General features: G+C 46.2%; 1 protein-coding gene and 1 non-coding gene across 3 annotated transcripts in view; both read right to left on the bottom strand.

Annotated features, from left to right (window-relative positions):
- LOC102476620 (ATP-dependent RNA helicase DDX19A) overlaps positions 1 to 21987 on the bottom strand; it is a 26242-nt gene extending 4255 nt beyond the window's left edge. Inside the window, exons 1-8 of one of the 2 annotated variants that reach the window (XM_006152652.3) lie at positions 21831 to 21987; positions 16693 to 16741; positions 10623 to 10670; positions 9613 to 9748; positions 7037 to 7129; positions 5328 to 5430; positions 4852 to 4966; positions 103 to 280 (exon numbers count right to left, since the gene is read on the bottom strand). In XM_006152652.3, coding sequence (XP_006152714.1) covers positions 103 to 280; positions 4852 to 4966; positions 5328 to 5430; positions 7037 to 7129; positions 9613 to 9748; positions 10623 to 10670; positions 16693 to 16741; positions 21831 to 21887 — 779 coding nt within the window. In that variant the 5' untranslated portion in view covers positions 21888 to 21987. Of the gene's footprint in view, positions 1 to 102; positions 281 to 4851; positions 4967 to 5327; positions 5431 to 7036; positions 7130 to 9263; positions 9325 to 9612; positions 9749 to 10622; positions 10671 to 16692; positions 16742 to 21830 lie in introns of those variants that run through there. The other variant, XM_006152653.3, reaches the window with a different exon arrangement.
- On the bottom strand, positions 12066 to 12265 carry LOC114008579 (U2 spliceosomal RNA). The gene has a single exon (XR_003550100.1). It is a non-coding gene; the product is annotated as a U2 spliceosomal RNA (small nuclear RNA).
- Positions 21988 to 23760: the final 1773 nt, after the last annotated feature.

The following is a 23760-nucleotide window of genomic DNA, read 5'->3' as shown; positions in this document are numbered from 1 at the left end:
GGGGGTCCGCAAGACCCGGAGGGGAGCCTGGGGGGGCCTGGCCGGTCAGGGGAGCAGGTGCTGCAGGCCGGAGGCTGGGAAGCCCCTCCCTGCCCATCCTACCTCTGGATGCGGATGCTCTGGTCTTGGTGGCCCTGAGTAGCTATCATCACGTCAGCCTCGTCCAGGACGAACACCTTGATCTTCTTGGGGTCGATGAACTTGAGCTTGGAGCACCAGTCCAGGACGGTCCCAGGAGTGCCGATGACAATCTGCTCACTGATCTTCTGCCCTCTTTCCACTGTGGACACCCGAGAGTTTTCTATGAGTATTTCAAAGGCAAAGCCAGCCCTAGAAATAACAAGCCCTGCCCATCATTCTGGCACTAGCGGAAAAAGTGAATTTCAGATTTCAAAACACACATGTGTATTACCCTGGAGTCTAGGTTGATTCTACTGTGAAGTGGGCAGAATGACAGCTGTCTCGGTGCATGGTGCTCCGGATTAAAATCCCACACAGATGGGGGTCAGCAGGTGACCCTGTTGTTGGGTTGCTGGACTCCCACATGGCCAATCGCAGTTTGAGTCCCAGGCCTGGTGGCTTGCTTTCTCACTTTACCTTTCTGTCTCTCTGGTCAAATTATAAAAAAAAAAATAACAATAAAATAAAATAAAAAATTCTTTTTTTTTTTTTTTAAGAGAAAATTTGTTGTTATGGGGTGCATGTGCTCACTGGAGAGACAGAGAGACAGAAAGGGAGAAATCATTCCCCAGGAGGTTGGCCATGCTACAATCCCTTTTCCTCCAGTCTCCTCTCAGGATCTTGGGCACGCATGCACACACACCTGGCATGAGTTTTTTTTGTTTGTTTGTTTGTTTTTGAGAGGTTTTTGCTATAGGGTGTGTACACTCGCCAGAAAGACAGAGAGACAGAAAGCGAGAAATCACCCCCCGGGGGGTGGCTACGCTGCAATCCCTTTTCCTCCATTCTCCTCTCAAGATCTTGGGCACACACACATACACACCCAGCGCTTAAGCCACCAGGTCCAGGACTCAAACCGCGGTTGACTATATGGGAGGCCAGTGATATAGCCATTACACCAACTGCTGGTCCCCACTTTTTTTAATTGCCAGAGGGTTCATATGCTTGCAGGGGAAGTGGGGTCTGAAAGCAGCCCCCAATGGAGTATGATCACGTGACAATCTCTTCTTCATTTCTCCATCCTGTTGTGATTTGGGGTACTCAATGTCCAGTCCAGTGTGTTTTTCAAGTCAACAGGACCAGGATTTGAACTGCAGTGGATCAAGTGGGATCCAGCTCCCTTAACCACTAGGCTGTGGCGTCAGTCCCAAATCCTAATGACCAACGCTCCCACTCGTGACGTTCACACTGTGCTCCTATTGTGAAGTGACAACCAGCAAAAGGTAACTTACTAAGTAAAACACACATAAGTATGACAGTGTTCAGGAACTGATATAACATGATCTCACACACATTATTGAAAGTAAAAATATCAGAAGTTGTATACCAAAAAAGGTGAAAAGGCAACCAGCACATGGCGTAACAGTTATGTCACTGGGACACCCACGTGTTTACCACGGTTCGAGTCCCAGACGCAGTGGCTTGAAACTCACAGCAGGTGCTTGTGTGTGTGCTTGCATGCCCAAAATTGTGAGAGGAGACTGGAGGTAGAGGGATTACGAGTGTCCATTCCCTTTTGTTTTCTGTCTGACTCTCTGGTGAGCACACGCACTCTATAGCAAATATCATAAATAAATCTTTACTTACCTTCTCCTCTTGGGATTTTGAACACACATGTACATGGACTCAGTGTTTTTCAAGCCACTGGGTCTGAGACACAGTAGGACAGGTGGAATCCAGCCACTTCAACCACTGTTGCTAGCTGGCCCCATGTAATTTTTACACGTCATGTAATGAAATGGGTCCACATATCTCAGTACACCAGTATTTTCCAAATAAACAAGGCAAATCAGAAAATCATTCCTGAGTGGGGTTGGCAGGTGCATGGTGGTTAAGGCGCTGGACACTCCCACATGGCCGACCAGGGTTGGAGTCCTAAATCTGGTGGCTTGCTTTCTCACTTCCTCTCTCTCTCACTCTCAACCTCTGTCTCTCTCTGGTCAAATGAACAAATAAATGAATAAATAAATTAAATAAAATAAAGAGCTATCTAAAAAAAGAAAAATGTTTAAAAAAAAAAAAAGTGCTGGACTCTGACATGGCTGACTACAGTTCAAGTCCTGGACCTGGCAGCTGGCTTTCTCAATTTCTGTCCCTCTCTGGGCAAATCAAAATAAATCAATAAAGTTAAATAAGATAATTCTTTCAACAAAAGAAAATCATTCCTGAGCAAAAGACACATTCAAATCCAAGACTTGAGCTATTTGCTTTAGTGCACGCCTGTTTGCTAGACAGATACACAGAGAGCAACTAAAAAATCATGCCCAGGAAGGATGGCCATGCCACAATCCCTTCTCTTCCATTCTCCTCTTGGGATTTTCAGCACGTGCACACACACATACCAGGAATGAGCTTCAAGCTGCTGAGTCCAGGACTCTTAACTGTGGTTAATCATGTGGGAGTCCTGCGCCTTAACCACTATGCCACCGGCTAAGCTAGCCCCCAAGACAGCCTGTTTTGAGAGGTTTTTGCTATAGGGTGCGTGCATGCGCCAAAAAGACAGAGAGAGACAGAGAGACAGAAAGCGAGAAATCACCTCTGGGGGAGATGGCCATGCCGCAATCCCTTCTCCTCCTTTCTCTTCTCAGGATCTTGGGCACGCACGTACACACGCCCTGCATAAGTTTAAGCCACTGGGTCTGGGACTCAAACTGCAGTCGACTACATGGGAGCCCAGCGACATAACCATTATGCCAACTATTAGTCCCCCCAAGACAGACTTTCTAATGTAACTTTTATATAACACAGTACAGAAAGGTCATGAATACTGTCAGATAAGAATTATAGGAGGTGGGAACCAGCAGTTAGCGTAATGGCTATGTCGCTGGATTCCCACGTAGTCGACTGCGGTTCGCGTCCCGGACCTGGTGGCTTAGAACTCACGCCAGGCGCATGTGCGTGCGTGCCCAAGATCCTGAGAAGAGAAAGGAGGAGAAGGGATTGTGGCGTGACCATCCCAGCCTGGGGGGTGATTTCTCGCTTTCTGTCTCTCTGTCTCTCTCTGTCTGTCTGGCGAGCGCATGCGCCCTATAGCAAAAAACCTCAAAAAAAAAAAAAAAGAATTATACGAGGTGGGGCTGGCAAGTGGCATGGTGGTTCAGGGTGATTCTCTGGTCAAATTAAAATTATAATAATGAATAAAATAAAATAATTCTTAAAAAAATTTTATAAGAGGGCAGTCATTGTTTTGGATTAAGCTCCTGCATAAGGTCCCAAGAGACTACACTAAAAATCAAAATGGAGTTACTCATGCTTAAGTTCCATGTCACCAAGCTAAAACTAAGTTCTCTGAGCTATCACAAGAGAAGTAACAGTTAATGGGAATAATAATAAAGTTCTCTCTGACTTTTTTTATAAGTTTTTTTTAAGAATTACTTTATTTCATTTTATTCATCACCTTTTTTAAAAGAATTGTTTTTATTTAATTTTATTGATTCATTCATTTATTTTAATTTGACCAGAGAGAGACAGAGAGAGAAAGAAAGTGGGAAAACAAGCCACCAGGTCCGGACTCGAACCATGGTCGCCCATGTGGGAATGTCCAGTACTTTAACCATCACACCACCTACCGGTCCCCATCACTACTTTTTTTTTTTTTTTTTTTTTTAATTTGACCAGAGAGAGAGACAGAGAGAGAGAAAGAGAAAGTGAGAAAGCAGGCACCAGGTTTGGGATTCGAACTATGGTCAGTCATGTGGGAGTCCAGCACCTTAACCACTATGCCTCCCGCTGGCCCGTTCCCTCTGCTTTTAATGCTTATATCCTTTACTCTTTTAGTTCTTATAAGTAGCCTGGTGTTGACCAAATGATATTTTTCTGTTGTTCTGTGTTCCTGTCCCTGTCATGCCAACTTTGAAACGGTCAATCGCTTTTTGTTCTTTCTGCTTTCTTTGGTTCTTCTCTGTCTATAAAACCAAGTTCCTCTGCTGAGCTCAGTAGAATACTTATTTTATGGAATGAAATGATGCCCAATTCTGGAATTGCAACTAAAAGCTTCAAAATAAATTTTCATTTTGTCATCAGACAATATGAACTCTAGATCTTAAGAACCCCATGAGCTGTGCAGAGATTTTTTAAAAGAGCAATTTAAGATCTTATTTTAGGGTCAGCCCCATGGCCTAGTAGTTAAGGGAGCCGGTGGCAAGCTGGAATCCTGGCCCCAGTGGCTTGAGAAACACTGGGCTGTGTGCATATGTGCCCCAAATGCAGACAGGACGAGAAGGGATTAAAGTACGATCATGCCCCATTGGGAGAACCTGTCCTCCCACTCTCTCTCTGAAGGATGCATATGATCGCTGGCAAATTAAGAAAAAAATTATAATAAGCTTGGAGAGGGCTGGGTGACAAATAAGCAGGCATTTAAAAAAATTTGCTAATGGGGCCAGCAGGTGGCGTGGTGGTTGGAGCTAGACTCCTGCATGGCCGACCAGTTTGAATACTGGACCAGGTAGCCTGGCGTGCCTTTTCTCTCTCTCTCTCATCTCTCTCTGGTGAGCACACATACCCTATAGCAAATCGAAGAACTAACAATAATAAAGTGAAATAAATTTCAAAAAAATAAATAAAAGGATTTGCTAAAAGCAACGTTCTTGGGCTAGGTCATCACACCTTTGAAATTCATACACCAACCACCCCCCTGCCCACTGCTTAGGTCTCACCCCTTATACTCACATTTGTTGCCTCGAACTGCATAAGCAAGCTTTAGTTCTGGATGGAATTTGCCCATCTGCTCAATGACTTTTCCTGTTTGAAGCGCCAGCTCATATGTTGGGGAGAGGCACAGACACTGACAGGGAAACCATCAAAGACAACTTCAGGAGGGCCATTCAGTACTAGACAGCAGGCTCTGAAGCAATGAGTGTGTGCACATTATTACTGCTTAAGTAGTGCAGGGATCCCAGCCTCCCCGGTCAGGTAGACAGGAGACCAAAGCCCTCAGCAGGACGTCCTGGCTCATGGGGGAGCCACTGTAAAAGACTGCTGCTTCCACGTGAATTCTCACTAGATCCGGGCCTGGTTCACTAACCTGTTCTGCCTAGGGCAGTCTAAGGCACCAGAACCCTCCAGGCCTCTAGTTCATCTCCCACCAAGGGCGCTGCCTATCCCAGGGCAGGCAGGCCAGAGCCCACTGGCTTCCCAGGCCTCACCTGGGGGTATCGGTCTGCAGGTTCCACTCTGCTAAGCATGGCCAGGACGAAAGCAGCTGTTTTCCCAGTGCCAGACTGAGACTGGGCAATCAGGTTCTGTGGGCTGGAGCAAGGGAAAACAGAAATGAAATCAGAACTGGTTACACGCGATAAAGCAGCAAAGTATTCTTTCTGGGTGGAAAAAAACTCCCTCTTCATGTATCTCTGTATTATTGAGGTTTTCTACACTGAGAACAAATTATTCGGTCATTGGAAAAGTCATGATATATTTTTGCATAGAAAAACAGAAACAATACGTCATGACTTTTCCAATGATCCAATATTATACTCTGATGCATTTTTTATACGTTGCCAAAAGAACAGCTGTGATGCTAATTGTTTTAGATGCGTACACCCCCTCCAGACTCCAGCACGCATCCCATGGGCCCCACGACAACCAAGAGCACAGAGCGCGGTGTGCCCAGATAATTCCTGTTTCCTTTCCCATCCTAGGACTCAGATCCTACGTGCTCCCTTTCCCGTCTTCATGGACAACGTGAGGCCAAGTCAGGTGCATGTTTTAGAGGGAACTTCTACACTCCACTTCAGGTGGCCCAGTGTCATGAGAATAGGTGGTGTTTTTGCCGTTAAAAAAGAAAAAATAATGAAAGTTAGGAAAATAAGAGTGCTATGTTGGTGTGGTGTCATCTACCTAAGGCTTAAAAACATGTCAACTACTCTTTAGCGTCTCAGGTTTACCTAAGGATGCAGCAAAAGCATAAAGAAACCTGAGGAGATGACAGGCTGTCTCAGGGCAGCGCCCCCTTCCCGGAGGGAGAGGACGGAATGTGACGGTGGGGCTAGACTGTCGTGTCGGCAGACTCATTTTATGTCATGGCAGGACAGGGCTGCACAGGTGTGCCCGGCATGGTTCTTTGTTCCTTTGTGTAAGTCTCAAAAATGTCAAAATAATCTTTTTTTTTTTTTTAAAGGTTTTTGCCTCATAGAGCATGTACGCTCACTAGAGAGAGACAGTAAGAAGGAAAGTGAGAAATCACCCCCTGGCAGGGATGGCCATGCTGCAATTCCTTCTCCATTTTCCTCCTGGGCTTTTGGGCACACACGCACACAGGCCTGGTGTGAGTTTCGGGGTGCCAGGTCCGGGATGTGAACCAAAGTAGGCTATGTGGGAACTCAGTAACTTAACCACTATGCCATGCTGGCCTCTAAATAAATTTTAAAATCCCAATTTCCAAGACTGGCCTGGAAGTGAAGTCACCCAGACCCTACATGGCTGACTCCACCTTTAAGTCTCAGACCCAACAGCTTGAAAACTGAGCCAGCTGCCATTGTGAGCACATGCCCAAAATCCCTAATGGAAGGAGAGATGGAGAAGATGGGAGCATGACCATTTCCCACACGGGGAGCTTTTTACTCTTCCTTTCTCTCTCTCTAGAGAGCACAGGTGCCCTCTGGCACAAAGCAAACAAAAAAACTGATTTCTAAAACTGTACAGATTGAAAGTACTTTTTCTGTAAGTTTTTATCACCGAGGAAGGCAAAAACTGGATCCACTTTCAGTGGCTTCTCCTTGTACTCGCCCATGCTGTTTCCCTGAAGAAACACGAAGTCCCTGGAGGCCCGTGTGGGTCTCAGGAACAGCGGCAGCGGTCTGCAGAGGCTCTCAGTGAGACCGCAGTCCCGTGAGGGATTCCTGGGGGGCATACTCACGGCTCAGCCAGCATCATGGGTAAGGCGTTCTCTTGTATCTTAGATGGCCGATTGAAGCCCATGGCATAGACTCCCTGGAGAAGCTGTGGTTTCCTGCGAGGCCAGGGAGAGAGAAGATGGATTCCTGGCAGCCAGCACTGTCTTAGACACCTAGGATCTTCTATTCCCTTAGGTCTAGCAAAAAAAAAAAATGCTTCCTACTTCTCAGACATCTTTTCATAGGCCCAAAATAACACCACATAAAAGCCAACCAAACCACTATTACTCTCTAATTTCAGTCTGCAACTATGATAGACTGGCTTCCTTCCTTGGAGGAATCCACTTTCGGCAGCACCACGAATCTGGCAGGCCTTGGATGACATGTGACCCCTGGATACAGCAGAGGCAGCGTTTATTAATTCATGACATAAAGTAAATTATACAAGATGCAACTAAAAATAACACAGTGTACTACACTGCTAGGCACACTGCTAGACTAGACGACTCTCTTTAAAAAATGGGTTTCAGCTTTCATTTCTCAGGGTACACGATGAAATTGTACCACCGTCCTCTGTGTCCTGTGACTCTTCCAAAGCCAGCTGCAAACGCGTAGGATAAACAGGGGGAAAGAAATTGATTAAGCCGGCTCAGGGAGCTGATACATGGCAGATTAGTAATTGGGGGGGGGGTCAATTAGCTTAACGGACTTTTTAAGTAGGTGGTTTGCTTTTACACGGAGTCCAAATCAAGAACAGAAAAGCTCTAACTTGTCACTTGAGCTGCTCTTTCAGTGCATTCCAGAAGTCTCTGCTACCCTAGACAGGATGAGGAACAAAACCACACTGGGCTGTCAGGGAAGAAAAGGCAAAACGAGACTTCCGAGTCTAACAGGCTGTCTGAAATGCAAATTCTTCTGGCCTGTATTAGTTCTCAGACACAAAGAGCTTTGAAAACATAACCTGTGGTATCTTCCCTTTGGCAGAAAGCACTGTGGCACTCACAGCTAATGATTTGGTCGTCAAGGAAACAAAGACGTTACTTAGTTGGACTTCAAGTCACCCAACAGTTTTCACTGGCACATTTCTTATATTTTGCAGGTTAATTTATCTATTTTAAGTACAGAACAAGCCAAGTATATTAAGTGACCTAGGTCTCTTTGTTTCTTTTAGCTACCAAGTACTAAATCAGAGAACCTGCCTTTCAGAGAGGACAGCTCATCTGTGGTTAACTGAGCGTGCAAGTCTTTTAAGTGAAAAGATGTTAAAAACCCACCATACTTGGAAAGCAAGCTGTCAGTCTTAGAAAGCAGTAGAGCACGCCTAGCTGCCCCTACAGTTTAAGAATGCAAGCAGAGATGACGAAGATGCTGAATAAAGCCCTTGACAAAGGAAACACACATGGAAAAGCATAATTTCCTGAAAATATTTTTTAAAAACAAGTTAACTATTTTTTTTTAAGAGAAAAATTTTTGCTATAAGGGCAAATGCTATGCGCTGGCTGGAGAGAGACACAGAGACATAGAAAGCAAGAAATCACCCCCCAGGGGGTTGGCCATGCCGCAATCCCTTCTCCTCCATTCTCCTCTCAGGATTTTAGGTACATATGCACAAGCACCCGGTGTGAGTTTTAAGTTGCCAGGTCTAACACTGGAACTACAGCTGACTACGTAAGAGTCCAGTGATGTAACCATTACACCATCTGCTGGCCCCAGCCCTCCCATCTTAAGTGTCTCTTACTCAGCAGTAACAGCTGGCAGGGACTGGCCTCCATTTATCCACAGGGGCTGGCATACTATACATTTTGCTAAGCAAAGGCAGAGAATGCATTTATTCCCCCACATTCTTATTTACCAGCTAGTTTCTGCCTATGATTTGGATCCTGGGGTGCAGTAAGAATGGAGAGTATGCCGTGTTCCTCCTACTATCCAGGGCAGTGGCATGTACGTAAACCAGTGACCCTGAAACACCTCTGGACTAACTTACGAAGGAAACAAAAACATGGTGTGGCCTTTCATCGTTCTCTGCCTTTAGAGTAACGACACGCTAGGGTCTTAGCACGATGCCGTTAATATGCTCATTTAAAGCTGAATTTGGGGTTCTGTTTTTTTTTTTTTCTTTCTTAATTCCGGAACCATCAAGGGTTGCTTTCCACGGTAGGTACCAGGAATCCCGGCTCTCTGACAGATTTTATAAAAGTAGATAAACTGTTCTTAAGACTGTAAACCCTATAGTCTAACAAAAGGGCTTACCTAATAAGAAATGTTCCTGACATCCAGAAATCACCTGTCAGCCAATATTTTATTGAAAGTTCTAAGAGCATAAAAGAAAAAAGACTTTCAGCTATGATGCATCAATCTGTGGCATTTATAAATCCCTAGCAAGAGGAGGAGAGCAGGGAAGCCAGGGGGCAAGGGTGGGAGACTGTCACTTAAATTTTTTCATATTTTTCCATTTTTAATCATGTGAATTATTCCCTAGTGAAAGGAAAAAAAATACATTTTTTAAAGCAAAAGTGAAATTCCTTTAAGAATCCCTGAGATGCTAAGCTTTATAGCGGAGGACCTGGCAAGGAAGCTGTCCAGGGGACTGAATACTCACAGTCGAAGCTCTTCAAAAGACTTCACTGAGTAGAGGGGAGAGTTTGGGTCCCGCTGCAGGACCTCCACCTGGTTCGTGTTATCCACAAGGTTGCTTCTGATAAGCTTGTTGAGTAAGGACTGGGCAGCTTTGTCCTCTGGGAAAAAAAAAAAAAAAACACAGTAGATTTTCTTCCTATTCATTGGCAAAACTCACCTTCTAAAACCACTCTCCTCCAAACCAGCACCTGGGCAGTGAAGCACGGCAGGAGAAAAACCAAACCACAGCAGTAATTCCTGACCAGCAGATTCTAAAGGCTGAGCTGCCCAGGACGTGTTTCCACAGTCCGCTGGTTCTCTCTCAAACCTTCACTATGCCTTCTCCTCTCATGCTCAGGACCACGGCCACACGCCCACCTATACGTGTGCGCATCCTCTCCACCCTGACCCCCGCAGCGATAAAGGAGCAGCCTAGGTGCCAGGGCAGGGCTCCTACTTGTCCACTAGGGCCCACCTCTTCCTGCCCCCAGGGTACTTCTCTGGCTCCGGCTCCCAGTGTCATTAGTGTCCACCTCTGCTGGACCATCCCATCAGCAAGAGAACCTGTGTTAACATTTCTCATCGACCTGCTTCCTCCTTTCTCCTACAGCCCCATCCATGACTGCCCATTCCGGAATAAGAACTACCTGTACCCACTTTCTCTCCGTCCCTTCTCCACTGTGTATACACTGAACAGGTTTTTTCTTTTACCTCTGCACTTGACCTCAGTAGGCCTTGTCAAGCTCACCAATAACTTGCACACAGCCATGATCTAATGGTCATCACGTTCTTCTCTTCATTGACACCTGTATTTGACACCTGACTTTGGAAATACTGCCTCTGACTTCTTCTGCCTCACTGACTGCTCCTTGTCAGTCTCCTTTGCTGAATCGTCCTTATCTCCCTGACCCTATACTCAGAGTGCCTCTGGCCCCAGGAAGGCAAGCCTGGGGTCGCGCTCGCTCTAGCCACAGGGCTCTGAATAGTAGTTACCTTTCTCTTCTTCATCTTTCTCTGCAGTGGTACTGGTTTTGACAACACCTACACAAGAAAAAAATGTCATATTTAGAAAGGTACTATTAAGACCATCTAAACGGTGGGACAATGTAATACTAAAACTTTATGAGATAAAATGCAAACAGTTGGCATTTATGTTTAGTTCTGAGAAATAGAAATTTAACCACCAGCAGGAGGCATGGTAGTTAAAGAGACTGGATCCCACCTAGCTAACTCTGTGGGTTCAAGTCCTGGACCTAATCTGAAAAATATGCTGGACACCTGTGCTCATGTGCCCAAAATCCTGAAAAGAGAATGGAGAAGAGATTGCAGTGTGGCCATCCCCCCGGGGGTGACTTCTCATTTCCCACAACCCGCCCCCATCTCTCTCTGATAAGCACATGTTCCCCTATGCCAAACTTTATTTATTTATTTAAATTTGACTAGATAGGGGCAAAGTAAGTGGGGGGGGGGAGTGAGAAAGAAGCCACAAGGTCCAGGACTCGAACCACAGTCAGCTACATGAGAGTCCAGTGCCCTTAGCCACCAAACCACCTACCAGCTCCCCCATCTTTAAATAAGAATTATTTTATTTACCTTTATTTATTAAAATTTTACCAGAGAGGGACGGAGTATAAGAGAGAGAGGAAGGGAGGGAAGGAGGGAGAATAAGCCACCAGTTTTGGAATGTGAACTGCAGTCAGCCATGTGGGAGTCCAGTGCCCTTAACCACCATGCCACATGTTGGCTCCTGTATGTATGTATGTGTATATATATATATTTTTTTAAATTTTTATTTGGGACCAGCAGTTGGTGTAATGGCTATGTCACTGGACTCCCATGTAGCCGACTGTGGTTCAAGTATCGGATCAGTGGCTTAAACTCACGCAGGGCACGTGTGCGTGCGTGCCCAAGATCCCGAGAGGAAAATGGAGGAGAAGGGATTGCAGTGTGGCCATCTCCCTGGGAGATGATTTCTCACTTTCTGTTTCTCTCTGTTGTTCTATATATATATATGTATATATATTATTTATAGGACCAGCAGATGGCATAATGGTTATGTTGCTGTATTCTCTATATGGCCAACCAAAATTCAAGACCAGAAACTGGAGGCTTGAAACTCACATTGGGTGCATAAGAGTGTGTGCCCAAAATCCCAAGAGGACAATGGAGAAGAAGAAATTGTAGCGTAGCCAATCCCCCGGGGGCGGGGGTGGTGGTGGTGTGATTTCTCACTTTCTGTCTCTCTCTGCATCTTTGGCAAGTGCATACACATTATAACAAAAAAAAAAAAAAAAAAATCTCTCTAAAAAAAAAATAAGAACAGACACTACTATTGAGGTCACGAGAAGGTGTAGTGGTGACGTCAGTGGACTTTCACATGGTCAACTGTGGTTCGAGTCCTGGACCCAGCGGCTTCAAAGTCATGCTGGGTACACGTGTGTGTGGGAGAACAAAGAAGAGATTGTGACATGGCCACCCCTCCCAGGGGTGAGTTCTCACTTTCCCTGTCAGTCTGTCTCTCTCTCCCCATCAAGCAAACATGCTCTAAAGCAAAACCCTCTTATTAAATAAATAAATAAATAAACACGAAAAAACAGATACTACACTTGATCTTAGCCAAAAGGCCGAGAAGCGATAGAACTTTAAAAAAGAAAATACGTGTGCATGTGCATGAGAAAAAAAAAAGAGCCATGGGGCTCAAACACCCCCCACGTCCTTCTAGGCAGCCAGCCTGCCAGGATCCTGGGCATGCACATAGGCACCTGGGCTGATGTTCGGAACCACCATTACGCCATCTGCTGGCAGGGCTTCCAGCCATGGCTGGTATGTGTTGTCCAGCACTGCAGTTAGGCGTCCTGCTGAGCCACAGGCTAGGCCTGTTCCTGGAAGTTTTTGCTTGCCCTTGCTTAGGGCATGTACATGAGAGAGAGAGAGAGAGAGAGAGAGAGATCACCCCCACACGGGGAGGGCCGCACTGCAATCCCTTCTCCAGTCTCCTCTCAGGATTTTGGGCATGTACACACATACACCTGGTGTGGCTTTCAAGCTATCAGGTCCATAACTCAAACCAAGCGGCTGGCCATGTGGGATCCAGCGCCTTAACCTCCATGCTGCCAGCTGGCCCTATTTCTAAGAAGTTTTTATGTGCATAAGAAAAATTAAAATTTCTGTAAATCTGGACTAATTTCAGAATGATTATAATACATCACCTCTGAGTCACTCTAATTTTTATTTTACTTATTTATTTTTTAAATAATTATTTTATTTAACTTTATTTATTATTTTAATTTGACCAGAGAGGAAAACAGAGTGAGGGAAAGTGAGAAAGCAAGTTACCAGGTTTGGGACTCAAACCGCAGTCAGCCATGTGCGAGTCCAGGGTCCTTAACCACCACACCACCTGCCAGTCCCTATTTAGTATTATTATCATTATTATTAGTTTTATTCTGACCAGAGAAAGAGAGAGAGAGACAGAGAGAAAGAAAGTGAGAAAGCAAGCTGCTAGGTCAGAGACTTGAACTGCGGACATGTGGGAGTCCAGCGTCTTTAAGCACCATGCTGCCTGCCAGCCCCCAGCCCACTTATTCTAATTTAAAATACAGAATGATAGGAGCAAACATAATCCACCATTTTTCACCTACTAGATTGGCAAAATTTTTAAAGTTTGACCAACAACTCTTGTGAGATGGTAGGGAAACAGATGCTTTCACACTTTGCTGATAAAAATATAAGCAGTTAGCGTAATGGCTATGTCGCTGGACTCCCATGTAGTCGACCGCGGTTCACGTCCCGGACCCGGTGGCTTAAAACTCACACCAGGCGTGTGTGTGCGTGCCCAAGATCCCACGAGGAGAATGGAGGAGAAGGGATTGCGGCGTGACCATCCCCCCTGTGGGGTGATTTCTCGCTTTCTGTCTCTCTGTCTGGCGAGCGCACGTGCCCTATAGTTAAAAAAAATAAAAAAAAACCTCCAAAAAAACAAAAACATACATATATATATATATATATAAAAACTGGGGGACCAGCAGATGGTGTAATGGTTATGTGCTGGACTCCCATATAATCAACCATGTTCAAGTCCCAGACCCAGTGGCTTAAAACAAACCGGGCACATGTGTGTGCCTGCCCAAAATCCCAAGAGAAGAAGGGATTGCGGTATGGCCATCCCCCGGGGGATGATTTCTTGCTTTCTGTCTCTGTCTCTTTCGAGAGTATGCAAACCCAATAGTAAAAAAATCTCTCTTTAAAAAAAAAGAAAAAAAGAAATACACACTGGGCCCAGCCTCAGTGGTGTGGTCAGCTGAACTACAGCACTGGAAGCCACATGCCCATCCACAGGTTCAGTCCCCAGCCCAGGAGACCTAGAACACGCTGGGTGTGCATATGGCCCCTCAAGATCCTGACGAGTTTGAGGCCTGGGGAAAGGGGACATGACGAGATCCAGTTGAGGCTGTTTTTCTTTCTTTTACGGACAGAATAAACAGATTAAAAAAGAGAGAGAGATAAATATATACTGACGTGACACCTATGGAAGGTACTCTGAAAACACTGATAAAAATTGAAATGTTGGGTTGGGATCCAGCAGTTAGCGTAATGGCTATGTCGCTGGACTCCCACGTAGTCGACCACGGTTCGTGTCCCGGACTCGGTGGCTTAAAACTCACGCCGGGCGCGTGTGCATGCATGCCCCAGATCCCGAGAGGAGAATGGAGGAGAAGGGACTGCGGCATGACCATCCCCCCTGGGGGGTGATTTCTCGCTTTCTGTCTCTATGTCTCTCTCTGTCTGGTGAGTGCATGCGCCCTATAGCGAAAAACCTCTCCAAAAAAAAAAAATTTGAAATGTTGGGGGTCAGTGGATGGTGTGGTGGTGGAGGTGCTGGACTCTCACATGGTCAACCATGGTTTGAGTCTCGGACCTGGTTGCTTGCTTTCTCACTTTCCCTCTCTCTCTCTCTGGTCAAATTACCCCCAGCACCACAGAATGTGATCTTCTTTTGAAACAGGGCAGTTGGGGGTCAGCTGGGGGAGGGTGGTTAGGGTGGCTGGACCCCACATGGTTGACTGCGTTTGAGTCCTGGACCCAGCATGCACTCTATAGCAAAATTTTTTTTTTTTTTTTTTTTTTTTTTTTGTCGTGGGGGGCTTTTTTTTTTTTTTGCGATAGGGCATGTGCGCTCGCCAGAAAGACAGAAACAGAGAGACAGAAGCAAGAAATCACCCCCCGGGGGGATGGCCACGCCGCAATCCCTTCTCCTTCAGTCTCCTCTCGGGATCTTGGGCACGCACACACATGAACCCAGTATGAGTTTAAGCCACTGGGTCTGGGACTTGAACTGTGATCAACTACATGAGAGTCCAGTTGACATAGCCATTACGCCAACTGCTGGTCCCACTCTATAGCAAATTTTAAAAGAGGAAAGAAATAGGGGACTATAGATGTAATTATTTAAGGTGAGTCATCAGGGCAGGCCATAATCCCACCTGACTGGGTTCTTTTAAAGGACTGAGGTGAAGCTATTAAAAGCCAGGGAGGGGGCCAGTAGGCAGGATGGTGGTTAAGGGTACTGGTCTTCCACATGGTTGAATGCAGTTTGAGTCCTGGACCTGGCAGTTTGCTTTCTTACCACCCCTCCCCCCCAAATTCTGTCCCTCTCTGGTCAAAATAAAATAAATACATACTCAATAAAATTAAAAAAAAAATTAAAAAAAAAAACAAAACAAGCAAGGAAAGGCGAGGAGGATTAGCAGGGCAACACCTGGTACTAGGGGAGAGGTAGGGAACAGATTCTCTTTTGTGTAGCCCTGAGAAGGAATTAACCCTACCGACATTCACGCTGCAATCCCTTTCCCTAGCCCTTGAGGTTATCAGATCTTGGGCATGCCTGCCTGCACCTCACATGCTGTTAGGCCTACCTGGAGATCTGAACCCAGAGCTGGCTGTATGGCTTCAGGGAACGGCAGTTCAGTTTGCTACTGACTATCACCGGGCTGGGCCCCTGTGCTATCCTGATCTCAGTCTTCTGCTTCCAGAACTATGAGATAGTAGGATGCTGCTGTTCAAACCATGTAGTCTTTGGTTCTTGTTCTGGTAGCCCCAGGAAGCGGATGTGGGCTGGGGGATACTGGGTAAAGTGAAGCAGCATGGGAAGGAGGCCTTGCACCTTTTACACCTCCTGAGTTTGGAACCCAGATTCACTTTAAGAGTTACACGTGAGTCGACCGTGGTTAGAGTTCCGGACCTGGTGGCTTAAACTCACACCGGGTGCATGTGCGTGCATGCCCAGGATCCCGAGAGGAGAATGGAGGAGAAGGGATTGCGGCGTGGCCATCCCCCCTGGGGGGTGATTTCTCACTTTCTGTCTCTCTATCTCTCTCTGTCTGTCTGGCGAGCGCACGTGCCCTATAGCAAAAAAAAAAAAAAAAAAGTTACACGTGGCATGGCTGTGGTGGCACAGGCGGTGGGTGCCCGTGAACAGGCCAGGTGTGCCTGTGATCCTTGCTGGCTGGGAGGCTAAGGGCCCGACTTTAGTATGGCAAGACCCTGTCAAGGCAGTACATGTATGTGTCTCTCTCAACAGAAAAGCAATGAACTGTTAAAAAAACCACACAGTGGTTAAGTGCAGTACATTAGGAACTGGACCCCATGTGGCTGATGGTTAGAATCCCAGTCCCAGGGAAGGGAAACACACCAAATGCCTGTGCATTTATGCCCCCGATTCTGACACAACAGAGAAATGGAGGAAAAGAGACTGGCGAGACCACACCCCACTGGGAGTGCTTTCTCTCTGCTCTCTCTGGCAGCTGACACAAATTGAAATGTTGTCAAGGGAACAGTGGCAGTACGATCTGAGTCTCTTGATTTTTGGGAGTCAGAGGATAGGCCAAACCCAGAACACTGACACATCCCCTTCAGAGATGAAACGTATCACGTGGGCTCTCAAATCCAGCGTGGCCATCTGCCAAACACTATGCCTCAGGAAAGCTCCTTTGCACACTGCAGCAGTAAGTGCAAACAAGCGCGAGTGTGACTCTCGGCCCGCTGGTAATCATCGGTGACTCACCATTGGTATCTGGTTTGACTTTCTCTTCCTTGATCTGCAAACTGCTCATCTGAGTAGGAGAGAAAGGAAACTGAGTTAAACAAATTACCCAGTCAAAGGCAGGCCTTTGAGCAAAAAGAAACTCCCCCAGTGAAAGTCTGGCACCTATATTCAGTGAGCTGGTTTGTTCTGCCTGATGCAGAACTGCTAGAAGCCTGGGAGAACCGTCATTTCACTAACAGCCTTATGAAAGGTGAGGGCGGGCGGGCTAAATGTAATGATAGAAAAAGTCTGAAAACATCTCGAATCTCTGCTCTTCTCCCACCTTAAGCTCTTTCTACAACAGAACAGCTAACCTCTATTAAATATTTATTATATCCTCTCCCCCCCTCAAATGGCAAAACAAAGTTTTCTAGACCCCAGACATGGTAAAGAATGACCATCTGGACTAGCAGGTCGAGTGGTGGTTAAGGGACTAGACTCCCACATGGTGACCAGAGGTTCAAGTCCCTGACCTGGCAGCTTGCTTTCTCACTTTCCCTTTCTCTGGTCAAATTAAAAAATAATAATTACAAATGTTCTCACTTCCTATCTCTCCATCTCTATGGTGAGCGCACATGCCCTATAGCAAAAATCTCTCTTAAAAAAAATAAAAAGATACCTTCTAAATATCTCAAATGAGCGTTTTCTTCAATGCTAAACCCCACGCCATATAAAAGCAACACTTAGCAAATAAATCACAGTCCTCTTCCTTGTACTACAACCCAGCACCTACACTGTAAGTTAGGTAAGAGCTTATTTATTAAAATCACTTGAAACTTGAAGGCAAGGGTTTTTCATTTACTCTTAGTCAGGTAGTCCTATCAATACAAATACAGACTTGCTTCCTAAGTAGCAAATGATAACCCTGTAACTAAGTTCCATTTTTCGTGAGCACCATTTTTCTATGTTCAAAGTGTTGGTAAGAATGAAAGACTGGGCCAGCCAGTGGCATGGTAGCTAGAGCGCTGGACCCCACATGATTTGAGTCCCAGTCCTGGTGGCTTGAAAAACACACCAGATGGATATGGGCATATGCCCAGTATCCCAACAGGAAAAATAGAGAAGGGACAGACAGCAGTGTGACCATGCCCCCCAGGCAGAAGTGATTTCTCACTTTCCCGAGGTCTTTCTCTGGTGAGTGCACATGACACCCGCCCCCCCCCACACAAAAAAAAAAAAAAAAAGCAAGGGAGTGATATAAAGACAAAATTACATAGGTATGTTGTCAGGCTCTGAAGACTTCCCAAATGAGCCCTGGGCCCAAGCCCTGCCCCCAACAAGAACAGTGAGTTGATATATAAGCCATTATCCTTAGGAGAACCACTTCCGTTTCCGAGGGATCATCATCCTTTGCTAAATGATACTCCCCTCTGGGGCTGGCAGGTGGCAACATGGTTGTGATGGCTGGACTCCCACATGGCTGACTATGGTTCAAGTTCCGGACCTGGCAGCTTGCTTTCTCACTTTCCTTCTCTCTCTCTTGTCAACTTCCAAAAAATAAAAATAATGGCAATGAATAAAATTAAATAAAATAACTCTTTAAAAATAAAAATAAAAAATAAATGATACTCCCCTCAACTGACCCTGCTCTTGCCTCTGGAAGAAGGAAATCTGCCCTGCCACCATAAGTGCATTCTTCGAATCCTCTTTAGAAACCAGGTTTTCCAGAGAAAAATCAGATCAACACTCTTCCTCCTGGGTGGTGGACACCTTTCCCCAAAGGAAAGGTGGCAAGGCTGGCCTGTAAGAAGAGTTACCTCATTCCACAAAGTATCTGCCTAGCCCTCTCCCAGGCAGGACACAGGAATTCACAGTAGCAGCCTATACCTGGGAGGGTCTGAAACTGACTGACACCATCAGGAGGCTCCAGTCCAACCCAGTTGATTAGCGTCTACAAAGATTGATGTGGAAAAAGAAACTGTAACCAAATCTACAATATTGCCATTAGTACAAAGGACAGATGTGTTGACAACAGTGAAAGGTTTAGGAATCCTAGAAGCAAGAATTTGTCAGTATTTATTCAGTTATATTCAAGGTAAATCTATTCTTGTCTTACCAGAGGTAACTTCACCACATAGGCCAATCAAGTCCCTATTTACCTGCACTCTTTTACATATGAATTTATTTATTTTTAATCACTAGAGGGTACATGCATTCACCAGAGAGACAGAGAGACAGAGAGAGGAAGAAAACACCCCCAAATGTGGTATGGTCACGCTACAGTCCCTTCTCCTCTATTTGCCCACCTGTTGGAATTTGGAGCACATATGCCCCAGTGTGTTTATCAAGCCACTGGAATCGGGATTCAAACTACTGTCAGCCATGTGGGTTCTAGCTCCCTTAACCACTGTGCTACAAGTCCAGCCTCCATTTTTCTTCATTCTGGACTCGTTGAGTGAACAGCCTTCTAATTACTAATCCCGTCTCTCACAGAGAGCAGTGTCTGATACTGGACGCAGGTTTTCAGTTTTGATGAGGGTTACTTCACCTGCTAACAATGGCTAGCATCGTGTCTGTCCCCAAGTCATGGAACTACCAAGAGCTGACCTCAGGGCACTTGAAGAACTTCATGCAAGATCTCATGAGGCAGCAAAAATCTCCCTTTATGAAAACTAATTTCAAAAGGTCTTAAAAAATTCTCAGAATTGCTTTTTTGAGAGGGAGGATAGAGAAAGACTGGTCTTGAAAAAGGAAAGGAAAAAAAAATGTAGCTGTTGATATGGTCACAGGAGGAAGCCAGTTCTGTCAGAAGACATGACAGTAAGGATTGGCCCATAACTTGGTGGTCAAGAGAAGTGAATGTTGGGGCCAGCAGGTGGCATGGTGGTTAAGGCGCTGGATACTCCCACATGGCTGGCCATTGTTCAAGTCCTGGACCTGGTGTCTTGCTTTCTCACTTCCCTCTCTCTCTCTCTGGTCAAATTAAAATAAATGAATGAATAAATATTTTAAAAAGAGAGAGAGAGAGAAATAAATGTCATGTAGAATGTCATATAGCTGACCCTGGTTCAACTACTGGCCCTGGTGGCTTGAAAAACACACCTAGTGCATATGTGTGCGTGCCCCAAACCCTGACTGGATGGAGAAACAGAGGAGAGGATACTGCAGCAGGACTGCTCCATGACCACTGCAGGGTACTTCCTCTTTCTCCCTGTCTTTCTGTCTTTGTCTCTCTCTCTCTCTCTAGCTAGCACATATGTCCTCTAAGGGGGAAAAAAAAAAAAAAACAAGGGGCTGGCTGGTGGCACAGTGGTTAAGGTAGCTGGAGCCCACATGGCTGAGTACAGTTTGAATCCTGGACCCCGTGGCTTGAAAAGAACACTGGGGAGAAACAGAGAAAGAGAAAGAAAAAGAGAAAGCGAAAGGAAGGAAGGAAGGGAGGAGGAAGGAAGGAGAAAAGGAAGCATAGCACAGCACAGCACACTGGGCACCTATATGTATGTGCCCCAAATCCTGAGAGAATGGAGAACGACTGCAGCATAGTCATCCCCCGGCTTGGGAGATGCTTTCTCACTTTCTGTTTTTCTCTCTGGCAAATGCACACATCGCATAGCAAACTAAAAAAAATATATATATACGAGCAAACAAAAGGCATAATGGTTACATCACTGGACTCTCATGTAGTCGACCATGGTTCAAGCCCTTGACCCAGCAGCTTAAAATTAGCATGTTGGGTATGAAAGACAGTCAGAGCAACAGAAAGTGAAAAATCACCCCCCAGGGGAGATGGCTATGCCACAATCCCTTCTCCTCTGTTCTCTTCTCAGGATCTTGGGCACGCACACGCGCCCGGCATGAGTTTAAGTCACTGGGTCCAGGACTTGAACTGCAGTCAGCTACATGGGAGCCCAGAGACATAGCCATTACACTAACTGCTGTTTGCTGGACAGAGACAGAGAGAGAGGAAGTGAGTAATCAACCCCCAGGAGGGGACGGCCACACTGCAATCCCTACTCCTCCATCTCCTCTTGAGACTTTGGGCACATATGCACACATGCCAAGCGTGTCTTCCAAGCTACCAGGTCCATGACTTCAACTGTAGAGCTGGCCATGTAGAATTCAGAGTCTTAATCACCTGGCCCTCCATAAACTTTGGGAGACTCCTTGAATACTCCACAGGACTTAAACCATTTCAAACACTTGCTGATAACTTTACTCTCAAAGCAATAAGGATAGCTACAGTATAAATGTAAGTTTTAAAAATTATGTAACAGGGACCAGCAGTTAGTGTAATGGCTATGTCGCTGGATTCCCACGTAGTCGACTGCGGTTCAAGTCCCGGATCCGGCGGCTTAAACACACGCGGGCGCGTGTGCAGGCGCGCCCAAGATCCCAGAGGAGAACGGAGAAGAAATTGCAGGGGAATTGCAGCGTAGCCATTCCCCCTGGGGGGTTATTTCTAGCTTTCTGTCTATCTCTGTCTGGATGGCGAGCGCACGTGCCGTGTAGCAAAAACCTCTCGGAAAAAAAATAATTATATAACATGTGAGTCTACAAAACTAACTATATTCTTAACTATTATCACTAAACAAACCTAAAGTTTAGGTATACGAAAAAACAGAAAACCAGTTTATGGATTCCTGTTGAATTGATCTTCATCAAAGAACCAGTATATGAAACTAAATACCACTCTAAACATGAAACAACGTGCAGACACTTGCGGCAGTCTGAAACATTAAATGTAAGCCAGAATCTTATTTTGCAAAGAGCTACAGTCAACCACATTAGCACGGACCCAATACATGTACAGCACAGAGCAGCGCGGGAACACGCTAAAACAGTCTCTTAATGGAAGATTCAGCACCTACAATAGATCTGCCTTTCCTTACAATCCTGAGAAAAGAGCCGTGCAGGAGAGAGTAGCACACACAGCTGGGCCGCCTGCTACAGGATGCGGTCCCTTAACCAGCCCGATGAAGACAAAAAGCTCGATACTGGCCTCTGAAACCAGAGCCAAGAATCCGCCCGCGGCCCGTCCAGGAGCTCGGCGGGCGCCGCCCGCGGCCCGTCAGGGACCTCGGCGGCCGCCGGCCTGCCCCATCCGAAAACGCCCATGTTAGAAGCAGGGTCCGCTGAGGGCCCCGCTACCTCTCCTCGCCTAGGCTGAAGCCACTGACCGACTTGACAGCTGCCTCCTGCTCGTCCACCGCCAGGGCCCACGAGTCGGTGGCCATGGTCCCAGAGAAAGGAAGCCGCCTGGAAGAAAAAATCGTCCCGCACGGCGCGCCCACACCAGCCCGGAAACCGCGGCCCGCGCGAGAACAGCACTCACGAGGACCGGAAGCGGCGGTGCGCGGAAGGGACGTTTCCCCGCCGGCGTGAGACGTCACCATCTCGCGCCGCGCACTGCCTTTCGTCGGCCGTCGCCTTTGCCTTGCTTGGTCCGTAGACCTCGCGCGATTTGCTCCAGCCTCCCCCGGTGCGGCCGTCAGTTTTACAGTGAATCTAAGCTGGAGCTTCGTTCTCTTGTTTCACGCTGAAAGGATCCAAAACTTATTTTTAGACCGGCCACGTCTCATAATAAATGTATACGTCTCTGTGAACTGAACAAAAGAAAGTCCCAAGAGAATACTACGTGATGCCAATTTTTGCTCATAAAGACGTGATAACGTGAAAAATAAAAACAACGTAGTACAAAGTCCTTAAGCCTCCATAATTCAACCACGCCAGTAAGTATACACGAAACAAAAACAGTGGTTTGTTCCCCTCTGGGTCCTTCCAGATTTTGTCCACATGCATCATAGCAGGAGTATTTTTTTCCCCCTTTTAATTATACGGCTAAGATTGTTTTTGTTGTTTGCCAAAGGGCGCCTGCTGCTCGCCGGGGTGGGGGGTGGAAGGGTGAGAAAGCATCTCGTATATGGGGCAAGGCCACCCTGCAAAACCCTTTTCCTCGCTCATTTCGGGATTTGGGAGATGCAGGAACGTGGGCCGAGTGTGTTTTATTTATGCCTCCGGAACCGTGCAGTAGCCACTTGAGATCCCCATACTATCAAAAATCACCTTAAGTTTTTGGCTTCCAGGTTTTTTTTTTTGTACCTCCCAACTGGAATTCGCAGTCTTCAGAGCAAAGAAAGATTTTATCTGTCGTGGTGATGGCTGATTAGTGAACCTAGAGAAGTTCATGGACCTTAGTAAACTCAGTATTTTAAAAAAAATATTTATTTATTCATTCATTTATTTTTTAATTTGACCAGAGAGAGGGAGAGGGTGAGAGAGTGAGAGGAAGTGAGAAAGCAAGCCACCAGATTCAGGACTCGAACCCTGGTCAGACATGTGGGAGTGTCCAGCGCCTTAACTACTACGCTACCTGCTGGTCCCCTAAACTCAGTATTTTTTAATGCCTGGGTATGAACAGTAGACTAATAAAAACTTTGGTTCTCAAGCAGAAAAGTCTTGAAACTGCAAGCGGGTCCCAAAGAATCTGATGTCTATGTCCAGGACCAAGAGAAACCTGGAGAGGATCCCAGAAATCGACAACAGCTTGGGCGGTGTTGGCCAAACCTTTTTTTGTTTTTTAGATTTTTCCCATATGGAGCATTTTACCAAAGACAGAGAGGGAAAGTGAGAATTCGCCACCCAGGGGGATGGCCCCACTGCAATCCCTTCTCTTACATTCTGCTCTTGGGATTTGAGGCACAAATACACAAGCGCCTGGAGAGTTTCTCAAGCTGCCAGGTCTGGAACTCGAACCGCAGAGTTGGCCATGTGAGATGTGCCACCTTACCTACACTACCTGCCAACCCTGGTCAATCCCTCTTTTTTTTTTTTTTTTTTTTGCCTTGGAGAGGCTTTTGCTATAGGGTGGGTGCACTCACCAGAAAGACAGAGCAAGAAATCACCCCCCAGGGGAGATGGCCACGCTGCAATCCCTTCTCCTCCATTCTCCTCTCAGGATCTTGGGCACACACACACACAACAGGTGTGAGTTTAAGCCACCAGGTCCAGGACCTGAACCATGGTCAACTACATGGGAATCCAGTGACATGGCCATTACGCCAACTGCTGGTCCCAATCCCTTCTTAAATAGGGTGATGATAGGTCTGA

The sequence above is a fragment of the Tupaia chinensis genome, unplaced genomic scaffold (genome assembly GCF_000334495.1).
Source record: "Tupaia chinensis unplaced genomic scaffold, TupChi_1.0 Scaffold000355_1, whole genome shotgun sequence".
Taxonomy (NCBI): domain Eukaryota; kingdom Metazoa; phylum Chordata; class Mammalia; order Scandentia; family Tupaiidae; genus Tupaia; species Tupaia belangeri.
This window is presented reverse-complemented; position numbering and strand designations above follow the sequence as displayed.